Below are 13,558 nucleotides of genomic sequence, written 5' to 3'. Positions count from 1 at the left end.
AAGTGGTTGCTGCTTTTTATGTATACACATATATATATCCATATATATATATAGAAACATACGTGTATATGTATGTATAAATGTATATATGTATGTATATCATTGCGTCTACATAGGTTCTGATCCTTTGTGTGTCTATCGTATGTCATTCTTCTTTTGGTCTCTTCCTTTCTGAAGAAACGGAACAATGAGAATGATGAAGGATCAATCAATGAATGAATGTGTGGATCGTCTGCACAGACACGTCTCTTTCGAATCTCCAGTCTTCTTCTCTTCGACACGTATTTTGCTGTAACCTATACATTCACACATACATATACACATCTAAACATTTCCTACATACGTACACACACATATATATAGTTACAGACATAGACAAACATACGTACATACATACGTCTCCTTTGCGATAGGAGATGCTTTTGCTTTACGTAGAGGATAGACAGTGGGTTTATGTATCTATGTACGCACTGTAGGATTGTATTGTATTGTATTGGGAGAAGATGGCTATAGATAGCCTATGGATGTATATATGTATATTGATTGATATAGAGACAAGGACCAACTGACTCTACAGCGACACTTATCATACTCTCGGGAAGAATCGAAGAAAAGTGAAGTAGAAAGAAAGAAAGATGATGCTCCTTCGTTGTCTTCAAAGACCGAAGAGATCTTACGATAAAGGAAAAAAGGGGAAAAAGGAGACAGAGAGATAGATAGATGGATTGTCCTTACTTTACATACAAGACGTCTGTGAGGTTTAAGAGAAGAGGAGACATTACAGAATAAGTTCTGAATGATTTCTTCTTATGATCTTAGGTTTGAGAAGAAGAATGTAAAGATAAGAAGGAATAGATTGAAGATTCCAAGGCGGTTTAGACCAGTTGAAAAGAAAAAGAAAGAAGGCGAGTGTAGGCTGAGAATGGAGATGATAAGAGAGATAGAAAGAAAGCTAGTAGTGATGAGAATCCTCCTTCTCTTCGATTCAACACCTAACTCATTAAATCTCTTTCTTTCTTTCTCACTCTTTCTTTCTTTGAGACTTTATGAATGTTGCTGAAGTACCCCTATCCAATAGAGGGAGGTACTAAGGAAGGGATCGTAGACAAGAGGTCGGGGTGTATTATCCATCTGTATCTATTCACATCGAGGGATAGATACAAGCCAGAAGATCCAGAGGCAGATAACTACTACTACTACTCCTACTACTCCTTCAAAACAGCATGTCTCGCACCAAGTGTGCATTCTACAGAATGAAAAGAAGAAAGAAAGAGAAGAAGTGACGGAGAAGGAACGAAGAAGAAGAAGCCGAGAAGAATACGAGCATCAAGGAAGAGAAAAGCCGCTAGATCGGTTAGCTAGAAGTCACCTTGGATGATGAATGCATGTCTAGGTTCTTTTTTGAGCCAACTAAGAAGACTTTGAGAGACCAATAGACCAATACAATATATATATATATAAGTAACGATTCCATGGAGAGAAAGACAAGAAAAGAAGAAGAGGAAGAAGAAGGTGTGGCAAACTGTCAAGCAATGGAATGTGAAGAAGAATAGAACAAGAAGAAGATCAACAAAAAAGAGAAAAAGAGAGGGACTTATAAGAAAAGAAGAAAAGAAGAACTTCATTCTTGATAAGAATTAGAAAGAGCTGTGAGAAGTCAAAAGGATCAGGATGATTAAGAAAGACTGGACGAATATTGAGAATAATAGATAAAGGACAACTACTACAACTACGAGAGGACGTCGATACAGATGAGCCGACTCAGTATCGTGCTTTCTCTTCTTCTGAAGTGAATGGTCGTCTCCTTCTTCGTCTTTCTCTTTCTTTCTCTCTCTCTCTCTGGTCTCTCTCTATCTCTCTACCTCTTTTGTCTTTTCAAACCATCGGCCGTCTTCTTCTTCTTCTCCTATTTCTTGATCTTGCTAAGGTTGGGTCGTGTTGAGTGTTGACTAGTTGACTTGTTTGTGCTAGGCTCTTCACTCCAAAAGAATAAAACTACTTCACGGGAGAAATAACCCTAGAGAAGAAGAAGAAATGATGAAGATGACGATGATAAAGATATCCATCTATCTATCCATCTATCTCTGATCTATTTGTTTATCATGAGGATTGTCTTTAGAGCATATGAAGTAAGATTCTTTATTCTTCACTTTACTTGTCTCTTTCTCCCTCCTTGCCGTGCGTCATTTCCATAAACAAAAAGAAACCTCTCCTTCTCTTCTTCTTCTTGCAGGCATCCACCTTACTTACTCTCTCTCCCCTCTTCCTTCTCTCTTCTTCTTCTTTTTCCTCTTCTTCTTCTTACGACACGAGAGAGAGAGGAAATGAACCTCTCTCCTCTCTCTTTCTCTCTCGCCATCATTTCGTAGTTTTTTCTCTCGCTTTCTCTGCTTGTGAAGTTCGAGAAGTCGTTGAGACAAGAAGACTGCGAAGAAGCTTCTCGAGATAGACAGGCTTGTCATGTGAAAGAAAATGAGGATAAGGATGAGAATGAGGAGAATGAGGAGAATGACGAAAAGAATCATCCGTATGGTGGAAAGAAAGAAGATCGCGATACCACACCCCAGAATTCTCTATCAACTGAGAAACTAGAAAAGTACGACGATCTTCCTGGCTAGAGATAAATTCCTGAAGAGACTCTTGCAAACTACACAAAGGAAGAAGACAAAGAAGAAGAAGAAAAATAACGAAGAAGGAAAAAAGGACCAAAAGAATTCAAATGAGCCAACACCTATCTATCTATCTATCTTGAATTGTTGATCTATCTGTCTTGATGTATTTCTGTATTTCTGTCTGTATTTCTGTATTTCTCTCTCTCTTTGTTTCTTGCTCGAGTCGACTTAATCTTGATCATTCTGTCTGTAAGCAGAGTGTGTCATCACGAAGAAAAAGGAAGAAACTCTCTCTCTCTCTTTCCATTCTTCTTCTTCACCATGTGGATCTCTTTATCTCTACATCTGTGTAGACAGACTGATCCTTGACGGAAAGCAAATTACTTATGCCTACCATAGCCTTACAGACTCCTCCTATAGCCACATATACCTATATGTGTGATCGATATATACATGGTTCAAATACATACATATATATATAGTTGGATTGATACATTTATACATAGATACAATTGTGTATATATGAAGAGTACATGTGTTGATATATGTGTATGCTGTATGTGGTAGGAGGTAGGAAGTAGATCGAGAGGCGAGTAGATGAAGGAGAGAGAGAGAGAGGCTCGCTATCATTATTCATTCCTACGACTCCTCTTATCAACCCTCGATGCATGAGAAGAGACAGACACATAAAACAAAGAGACAGAATCATAAGAAGAAGGAGAAGAAGCGAAGAAGAAGAAGGAGTTCATACACCTCTACTACTACTACTATGACTACAGCACACTTCAAACAGATCAGCACTAACGTCAGCAACACACATGCACACATTCCTATACATATACAAAGGTCTGTATAGAAATACAGATCTACACCTATATACATATCTACGTATGTACATATATAGATAGATCTGTGGCAGGTGTACAGGAGCCTATAACTTATTAGACTGAATACGTGAGAAGAATAGAGGTGTCTACATGAATGGTAAAGAAGATTAAGATCTTCATTATTCTCTAAATGCTTCTTCCTCTTCTTCTTTCTCTTCTTTCGCTTACTGCTTCTTGACGTTGAGAAGGTCTTGCGTCTCCGATCGAATGGCTTGGAGCAATTGAGAAGCTTCGAGAACTAAGTCTTTCTTCTTACACAAAACTCTCTCTGCAGAGACCACCTAGAAAAGAAAGAAACAAGCAAAGCAAGAAAGGAGAGGAGAAAACACACATACACACACTCTCTGTCTCTCTCTCTTCTTCTTCTTCTCCTTCTTCTTCTTCTTCATCCTCGTTGCCGTCGTGACGATATACAACAACCAAAAATAAAACACAAACTAAAGCTATCCTCTATCTATCTTTGATCTATCTATCTATCTATCTATCTCTCTATTCAATGCTGTTCCTGTCTGTCCCATCTATCTTCCTCCTTTATCTTGTTCTTTCTTTCTTTCTTTCTTTTCTCACTCTTTCTTGGAATGAATGAATGAAGGAGGCACCATACCACTCAACTGTGGCCTTGCTCTCTTTGAAAGCAAAGAGATAAGAATGAGAAAGAGATAAGAAAGAAAGAAGGGAGAGAGAGAGATACCCATACAGCACATACATCCTCATTCCTATCGTGACAGCCTCCCTCTCCTACTTTACCCCTACTACGGATGCTACTATTAGAACTCCTAGCCCTACTACTGCTACTATTACTATTACTATGACTATTGATACGTCTAGGATCGCAACTACCCCTCTCACTCCTACTACGATAACTACTGCTACTACTACTACTACTCGGAAGGCTCGAACTTCTTCTTTCTTTTCTTTTCGTCCTCCCTTTCTTCTTCTTATTCTTCTTTTCTGTCGTCATCTTATTCATAGAGAACAACTGACGAATACAAAGAAAGAAAGAGAAACAAGAGAGCTTCCTTTCTAACCTCCTTTAGAGCTGAAGAGATCATTTCTTTCTTCTTCTTCTCCTCCTCCTCTTCCTCCGCTTGTTCTTCTTCTTCTTCATTCCTAAGAGATGTATCCCCCTCATCTCCAGGGCTCCTTTCTTCTTCTTCTTGTCTGTAAGAGCGATGAAAATATTCTTCTTTCTTCTTCTCCTCCTCCTCTTCCTTGTCTTTGTGTTCTTTGGAGAAGAAGGCCCGTGTCTGCTTGTGGAATGTTGTATCGCTTCTTTCTTCTTTTTTCGCAGGGGAAATCGAAAGAGAAGGACGGGGTGTATGTACAGACCACCTCAAGGCAGACTCGAGAAGCGTCGGATAGACGTCAAGCTGATTTCTGTCCTTATTTTCGATCCTCTCCATAGACAAAGATTTCTTCTTCTTCCCATTCTCATCTCTCACGAAAGAAAGAGAAGATGAAGAAGACGAAAAAGCAGAGGAAGAAGAAGAAGAAGGAGAAAGAGATGATATGACCAGAGCTCTTGTTTTTCCTTCTCCTCTTCCCGGGCCTAGAGAAGAGAGAGGAGAGAAGAGAGATCGCAATAAGGACCGTACAGGAGACTTCATTACGACCACTGATGGCGAAGAAGCAGAAGAAGAAAAAGATGAAGAGGAGAAGACGAAATTCTCACGCTGTCTTGGAATGGCATTCTGACGATGAAGAGAACGGATGGAAGAAGAAAAGGAAGAAGAGGTTTCTTCTTCTTCTTCTGCTTGACAGGAAGAGAAGGAAGAAGAAGAAGAGGAGGAGTGTCTATGCTGTTGTTGTTCTTCTTCTTCTTCATTCTTGTCTCCAGCGTCATCTTCCTTCTGTCTTCTTCTTCTTTCTCTATCTCTCTCACTTCTTCTTCTGCTTCTTTCTTTATTTCTATCGCACCTTTTCCTATTCGTGACAAGTGACCACTCTTGATACTCTTTCATAAAACGTTCGAGCCGAGAGACCGCTTCTTCCTTCATCGTTCCTGCGAGCTCTTCTTGTTGGAGAAGGAGAGAGAACTTCTCCTTCTGCTGCTTCTCCATCTTTTCTTGGTTGAGAAGAAGTCGCTCGGTCGATAGAATCTTCACTTGAAAATGCCTTATATCTTGACGTGTCTGATATTCCAATTCGATCAGCTTTAGGCGGCAATTCTCCATTAGATTGATAGGCAAGAGAAGATATCTGCCTTGGGAAGAACCCCCTATATATGAAGCTCCGAGATTGAGAGCTGTCTGGTATTCCTCTTTCAAGGAAAAGATTCTACGCCGTGCTTCTTGGTCGAGAGAAGAAAAGAAAGAAGAAGAAGAGGAATGCTGAGCTAACGTGGATGTGGTAAGACGCTGATAGAGATGAGGGGAAATCATGTGAAGAGAGAAAGGAGAAAAAGAAGAAGAGGAAGAGGGGGGAAGCGACGTCTTTTCTTGATCTTGCTTCGCATGTGAGACAAAGGTGTCATGCGAGGATGGAAAGAGAGAAGAAGAAGAGATACGAGGAGGATCATGGGATGGAGGGGAGGAGAACAACGACTTGCTGAAATGAAGAGAAGAAGAAGAAGAAAAGGAGGTTCTTATGTCAGAAGAAGAGGACGAAGGAGAGTTCTTTCCAGATGGGACAACTCCTTCTTCTTCTTGGTCCAAGTGATCTTTTTCTTGAAGTATCACACCATCGTGGAAGGATGTCCCTGCAAGTTTCTTCTCTCCCGCAACATCGAGAGATTTCATTCTTCGTTCTTCTTCTTCTCCTTCTTCCTCTCTTCGTTCCTCCTCCTCGTCGTCACGGTGTCGTTCTTCTTCTACTTGTTGTTCTCTTTCTGCTTTTCTTTCTTCTGCTGTAGGATATCCTGCACAATCTCGTAAGCCCGAATAGAAAGCTGCGTGAGCTAGATCTTGAAAGCCTCGAAGAGTAGACGAAGAAGAAGAAGAAAGAGAAGGAGAAGACGACCTTCTGAGTCGACTCGAAGGGGATAATTTCAAGAAGAAAGCATCACCCTTTGTTCCTCTAAAGTGGACATCGTACACTGATTTATCACGACACTGTCTTTCTTCTTTCTTTTCTCTTTCTTCTTCTTCTATCAGTGGATGGACTGCTTTTCTAATTCTTCTTCTTTCTCTTGAAATCTTCATCTGATCTTCCCCTGTCTTTTCGATCGCGTCATCACAACGTCTACGAATCTTGCTATCGTCTCTCTGAGGTGTTTTGATCATACCCTCCCCCTCCTTGCTCTGAAATGTTAATTGGGGTGTACATACACCCGAAGGATGATGATGACGACGACGACGATGGCTCAGCCACTGTGTTCCTTGTTCGTGTCTTATCCGATCAGAGGAAGAAGAAGAAGAGAGATGAAGTCCTGCATCTGCCTCTTCAATAGAAGTAGACTTCTTCTTCTTCATAATCCTCTTTGTTTCTTCTCTCTCCTCTTTCTGCTTCGTCTCTCCTTTTCCTCTTCTATCATTCGATCTTTCTTCTTCTTTTCTTACATGAGACACACTCCTAGGCTTTCTTCTTTTTCTTTCTCTTTTTCTTCTTCCTCTTTTGAAGACAAGCTTTCGTTTACGAAGAAGGTCATGAAATGGATCAAGCAAAGAAAAGGAATAGAAGAGATCTTCTTCTTCTTCTCCTTCCTCTTCGTGTGTGGTCTCTCGAGTAAAAGAAAAAGACGACGAAGAAGAAGAACGAGAAGATGAAGAAAGAGGAGGACGAAGATGCGAGAGTGAATATTGAAGTAGCGCGCCTTCCCATAGGTACTCTCGCGTTATGAGACCTCTCATATCTAAACACACACATAAAACAACTCCTCCTCCGTCCTCATCTCTTCTTCTTCTTCGCTTGCTCTTTTCTTCGCTATTGAGGAAAGAAGGACGTGCATGCGAAAAAGAAGAAGAAGAGGACCTAGAAAGAGATGATGACGATGAAAAGAAACCTTCTTCTTCTTCTCTGATGGATGTCCTCTTCAACGTCCCTCGAGATAGCTCACCTACGTCACTATGGCAGTCTTTCTTCATAGATACCTTCTTCTCCCTCTCTTTCTCTTCTCTTTCTTTCTCGTTCTCCTCTTCTCCTCTAGATCCACCCCCCTCTCGCTCTATTACATAGCTCTGTCCACGATGATAAGATGAACGGTCTTGAGAGAATTCGAAGCCAATTCCCGAAGTTTCTGTCTGTCTCCTTCTTTCTTCTCCCTTGCAAAGGTTGAGAGAAGACGACACAGCGGACGAAGTAGAAGAAAAAGAGAAAGAAGAAGAAGAAAGAGAATGAAACGTATGATTTTTCTTCTCTTCCTTTCTCTCCTCCTCAAATAGCACCTTTTCTTCTTCCTTCCTTCTCCCCTCAAGTTCTTCACTTCTCATCCTTCTCTTGGCGTTTTCTTTCTCTTTTTGGTCTCCAGATAGGTCATCTTGAAGAGATTCTTCTCTCTTTTCATCTCTCTCCACGCTTGCAGAGATCTTCTTCTTCTCGTGGCCTCTCACTTTTTCTTGGATCTCTTCTTCTTCTTCTTCTCTCGGATCCCCACACCTCCCTTCATTCTTTGCTCGTGAGGAAGAAGAAGAGAAAGAAGAAGAATGTCCTTCTTTCTCTTCTTGTTTTTCTTCTTCATCGTCTAAACGCTGAGGGAACGTGGGTCTGAGCAGACAGAAAGGCGAGAATCGGTAGGGTATTGAATCAAGAGACTGATGTCTACGTCGTGATCTTCGTATCTGAGGTGTACATACACTCGAAACAGGAGTTGACAAGGAATAAGAGAGAAGAGGAGAAGGAGAAAAACGAATAGAAGAACCGAATGAAGAGCGCGAAGAAAAAGATGCATGCAAATATCTTGAGGAAGTTGTGGATCTCTGCCCTTCGTTCCTCTCGCCTTCGAGAAGGAGCTCCTCGGACTTATCATTATGAAGCGAATCGACGGTAGAAAGACTTCTTCTCTCTAAGCTATCCCATGGCTCCAGTAGATTCAAGCCCTTGTTCTTCTTCTCCTCCTCCTTTGTCTTCTTTACACAGAGGTTCTTCTCCCCTTCCTTACACGGGCGAACATCATCTGGAGACAAAGAAGAAGAGAAAGAAGAAGAAGAGAAGGGAGAGGAGGAAACGACGGCATCATCTGTGAATGACTGAGAGAGAGAAGAGGCCGAAGAAAAACAAGGAACGTTGAGACGAGAAGAAGAAGAAGAAGAGAAAGAAGAAGAAGGAGAAGGAAGGTTAGGTTGAGAAGAAGAGGAGAAAGAAGAGGAAGAAGAAACAAAAGAATCTCGATCGAAAGAAGATGAGGCAGAGGGGGGATAAACAGAAAGAAGGTAGGGAAGTGACGAAGGAGCTCTTTGCTTTCGATGGACCCAAGGCCCTTTAACGTCGCATGCAGATACATGATGAGTCATGTAAGGATCAAGTTCTACTGCATTTCTGCTCTTGCATGAAACCTCCTTCTCTACTTTTTTCGCTTCTTCTTCCTTCTCTTCTTCTTCTTCTTCCTTCTCTTCTTCTTCTTCTTCCTTCTCTTCTTCTTTGCTTTCATGTACGGAGAGAGATTCTGAAGCCCTTTCGCCATTCCTCTCTTCACGCCCGTGATCGAGTCTGCATTTCTTTACACTGAATTGCCGAACAAGCCTTTCTTCTTCTTTCTCCTCGTTTCCGCGGTCTTCTTCTTCTTCATCTGAAAGAAATTCTCTTCTTCTTCTTTCCGAAGGTGAGAGACATGCCGTCGGTGAAGATGGAAAGGAAGAGGAGGAAGAGGAAGAAGAGGAAGAAGAGGGAGAGCAAGAAGAGGATTCGTCGTCTTCTTCTTCGTTATTCTTATCGCTATCATTGACATAGACAAGAAGTTCTTCTTCTTCTTCTCCCCGCCCTTGTTCTCTTCCTCTTCGTCTATTTCTTGGGTCATCGAAAAGAAGATACCCTGCTAAAGGCGACCCTAGGCCTGCACCTCTTTCTCTCTCTCCTGCTGTCCTCTCTTCTTCTTCTTCTTGCTCGTATGTTGACGCTTCCTTCTTCATCGTGTTCTTCTCTCCTCTTCTTCTCCTCTCATCTGAACGGAGCCGCACGAAGAATGAAAAGTAGAAGAGAGAGAAGAGAAAGAGAAAGACAACGGAAAGAAAAGAAGAGAGATCTAAACGGATGATCTCGATCACGAAGAAGATACACAGAAACACCACGTACATACGTAGAGAGATAGATAAAGAGATATAGATAGATTGAAGAAAGATAGACAGACTGAGGAGAGACAGATAGATAGATACACAAAGGAAGAAAGAAGGAAATCTATCGACCTCTTCACCGGAGATAGAGGATTCGAGATTCTCTCAGTCACGTACCGAGAGAAAGAGAGAGAGAACAACCTATGCACGCATGCATGCATAGGTTGTTCTCTCTCGACCATGTATTCTATATCACTCCACACATGTATGTGTCTGTACATATAGACAAGGACAGGGTGTACATGTATATACACACGAAGACCCAAACATACAGAACAACATAGCTACCGCTACACATATCTATCTATCTATCTTTAATCTATCTATCTATCTATATAGTCATAAAGATCCGAAAAAAAGAATTCTGTCTGTCTTTCTCTCTTTCTTTCTGCGTCTAGAGAGACTGAGATTTGTCTAATATCGTTCAGCTGCCTTGAGAGAAGAGAGACGTCAACTCGTTCTATTCTTTCAGGCGACTCATACACCTCCTATATCCGTGCAAGAAGCAAAGAAAGAAAGAAAGAAAAGCTTCTTCATCCTTATGATCCTCACAAAGTCATTTTCTTGTGCTTCTTCTTCTTTTACCTGTGAAAGTCCCACTTGGTAGGAGTATAGTGTCTCTTGAGAGAGGATTCGTTGAAGAAGACGGGGAGGCTTGTCTACGACCTTCCTGACAAGGAGATGACGAAGGAGAGAAAGAGGAGCAAGATGAAGAGATATGATCTCCTAGATCTCTCAGAACCACGGGAGAATTTCCCCTGTTCTTCTCCTTCTTTTTCGAGTGCGAAACGTCGCCAGACTCCCTATGAAAATGATGCCTCCTATTTTCTTCTTCTTCTTCTATCTTCTTCTTTAGATTTCTCCCCTCCCGCTCGAATTTCATCTTTTCTTCCTCGAGAGCATCAGGAGGAACAGCGGGGCGTTCCTTTTTCACGCGAGAAGCCTCACGATAGTCATGGGAAGGAGTCCAAGAAACACGAGAATCAGAAGGAGGAGGAGAGACAACATGTGAAGTCCTTATCGATTCGGCTGCGAGATGGAGATCTCCTTCAGGTGTATGTACACCCCGAGAGACTACACCTTTCTTGGTGTCTCCTACTGGACGAGGAGAATGAAGTTCTCTTGAATTTTTCTTGTTTCTTGTGAGTTGAGGATCGTACGTGTTGGAAGGATCCTGAACGCTCTTGTCTATTAATTGCTTACTACTCCCTCTTTTGACACCCCCAGGAAGAAATCTTGTAAAGAAGTTGAAGGAAGACGAGAAAGAAGAAGAAGAAGCAGATGAAGAGAAGACTGCTGAAGTATTCTCTTGCTCTTCTACGTCATCTTCTCTCTTCGTTCTCTGTTCTTCCTGCGTACTTGATGACTGCTTCTTCTCAATAGAAGATCTTCTTCGATTCTTCTTTGCTTCTTCTTTCCTTATCTCGTCAGTCTCTCTTCTCTTCAGGAGAATCAGTCCTGTACGTTGCCTCTTCTCTTCTTCTTTTTCTTCTCTCTCTTCTCTTCTTCTTTCTTTAGAACGGGAAAAGGATGAAGGAAGAGAAAGATTCTTGACGAGTGAAGCCTCTCCAAGAAGACCTGACGAAGGTAATCCATCGAGAAGTACCTGAGAAAGAAACGAACAAAAGAACAAGAAGAGGAGAGAGAAAGACACGCGAAACAAAAGCAGAAGCAGATGAACGAGTTGTGAAGGGAGTTGAGACTAGAGAGGCGATCAGAAAGGAGGAAGAGAAAGAAGAAGAGAACACGAGAAAGTACCAACAAGAAGAAAAACAAGGAGGTGTATATACACCTGCCTAGAGACATGCAACCAGAGGCAGAAGAAAGATGAAGAGAAAAGTAAACTTAGACAAGCAGAAGAAAGAAAGAAAGAAAGACAAAGAAAGAATAAAGAAGAAAATCACGATAGAAAAAGCGGAAAGAAGAAGAAGAAGACAAATGAGAGAGAAGTGAGAGAAAGATGTCTGTATCTCATATCCACTGCAACACTCCCAGACTCAGGAAAGAGAAGAAGAAAAAGAAGAAGAAGAAGAACAAAAGACATAAATAAACCGCGCCATGGACAGACAGAGTAAAGATAGATAGATAGATAGAGAGTTTAAGGACAGATAGATAGACAGATCAGAGATAGATCGAGAGATATAAATAGATAGATTAAAGATAGAGAGATAGATAGATTGGAGAGAGATTAAGGATAGGAGAGTGTGGGGCTGTGCTTTTGGTGTCTTACGAGGAGTTTATTTGTGAGGAAACTCGTTGAGAGAGTAGCGAGGAGATGATTCGTAATCTTCACTCTCCTCATCTCATGCAGAAACGTCATGTATCTGCATGAACAACAACACGGGAAAGATGACGAAGAGGAAGAAACATAGAGCATGTAGACAGATCTCGTATCTTTCTCAACAGAAGAAGAAGAAAAGTGCTTTTTAACTTCTCCTAGGAGAGAAGGAGATCCTGTCTTCATCTGATGGTCCCTGGCTATCCCATTCTCGTTGTCTTCCTTCTTATTCTTCCTTCTTCTCTCTTGCATCATATCGATCGTCTCTGGGGAAGGGATTTTCTCTTTATTTCGAGACAAAGGAAGCTCCGAGGAAGAAGAAGAAGAGAAACTCGAAACATGATCCTTATAAGGACTATGGAGAAGCAGACTGTTCTTTCTTATCAGAGAAGAAGAAGACGAGGAGGAGGAATTGCATGCTCTCGTTACCTTTTCATAGGAGTGTATGTGAGAAGGCAATGAAGAGGAAGATAGAAGGATGTCTTTACTGCTTTTTTGGCTCCTTTGAACTCCTTCTTCTTCTTCTCCGCCTTCATGATCTTCTCTGTAATTCTCGTCTTTACTTCTCTTTAATTTCCACTCCAACTCTTCTATCTCCGATAAGAAAGAGAGGGCGTTTCTTGAAGACGACGAAGAAGAAGAAGAAAGAGAAGACGAACTTCGTCGTATACTCCTAGCAGAAGAGAAACTCCCCGCAGGAGAACGAGACGAAGAGAAGAAGGACTGAGGAGAAGGACATGAAGAAGAACAAGAAAAAGAAGAAGGATGACAAGGAAGAGAAGAAGAAGAGGAGTGATGCCTATCTCTGGAATGGGATAAGAATCTTCTTCTTCTACGAGAGCAGCCGCAGAGAGAACAAGAACGTGTAGTCGCTTCTTTCTCTCTCTGATGGACAAGACAACCTGAAGAGGGGGGAGAAGAGCAAGAAGAGGTCTGGCGTTCACTTTCCTGAAGAGAAAGAAGAAGAAGAAAGAGAAGAACGGGTGTCCCATACGGATAGAAAAAGAATACAGGTGTGTGGGAGAGAAGAAAAGACGAGCATGACGAGGAGTCAAAGAAAAACTACTTCGCCGACTTTCTCTCTTACCTCTTATACAGAGATATATACCTGTATATATCTGAGATGTGTAGATGTACACAATATGTATGAGATAGAGGGAGTGAGAGAGATAGAGATGCACTATATCTATTGTGCTGTATGTACAGCCCGAGCAGGCTCCCTTCGACAAACACATCACTGCGCAGTCTCTCTCCTTGTATACATAGACATACAGAAATAGATATATATACATACATATACATGTAGATACTTGGAAATATCCCGGATAAACCTCTAGTCTTTGCACGCATGTCTCTATATACACTGCACACGAATATATGCTGTAATTCGGGAGAGAAAAAGGAAACAGACGCATGTATAGGTCTATAGACAACTCTATCTATCCAGAGTATATCTACTTTGTGTATCTCTCTATCTATCTGGGTACCTATATCTCTATGTGAAGGGGTGCTCTTGCAATATAGGTATCTTCAGAGTGTGCTACGAAGCGATAAATGCACAGAAGTTGAGGCCCCCCC

The 13,558-nt window shown here is 41.5% G+C and overlaps 2 protein-coding genes across 2 annotated transcripts; both read right to left on the bottom strand.

The window, feature by feature from the left end:
• Positions 1 to 92: 92 nt before the first annotated feature.
• CSUI_007283 (uncharacterized protein) lies at positions 93 to 1,356 on the bottom strand. Its single transcript, XM_068067431.1, has 2 exons — positions 736 to 1,356; positions 93 to 296 (listed from the first exon to the last, which is right to left on the bottom strand). Exons 1-2 carry the CDS (start codon positions 777 to 779, stop codon positions 209 to 211), a joined length of 132 nt encoding a protein of 43 aa, XP_067920591.1. The 5' UTR covers positions 780 to 1,356; the 3' UTR covers positions 93 to 208.
• Positions 1,357 to 1,502: 146 nt separating this feature from the next.
• CSUI_007282 (tbc domain-containing protein) lies at positions 1,503 to 12,928 on the bottom strand (the record flags this gene model as incomplete). Its single annotated transcript, XM_068067430.1, has 6 exons — positions 1,503 to 2,647; positions 3,668 to 3,780; positions 4,242 to 4,311; positions 4,484 to 9,533; positions 10,288 to 11,308; positions 11,933 to 12,928. Coding segments are annotated over 6 exons (7,539 nt in total), but the record flags the coding sequence as incomplete, so codon positions are not given.
• Positions 12,929 to 13,558: the final 630 nt, after the last annotated feature.

The sequence above is a fragment of the Cystoisospora suis genome (assembly GCF_002600585.1).
Source record: "Cystoisospora suis strain Wien I chromosome Unknown contig_3823, whole genome shotgun sequence".
Taxonomy (NCBI): domain Eukaryota; phylum Apicomplexa; class Conoidasida; order Eucoccidiorida; family Sarcocystidae; genus Cystoisospora; species Cystoisospora suis.
This window is presented reverse-complemented; position numbering and strand designations above follow the sequence as displayed.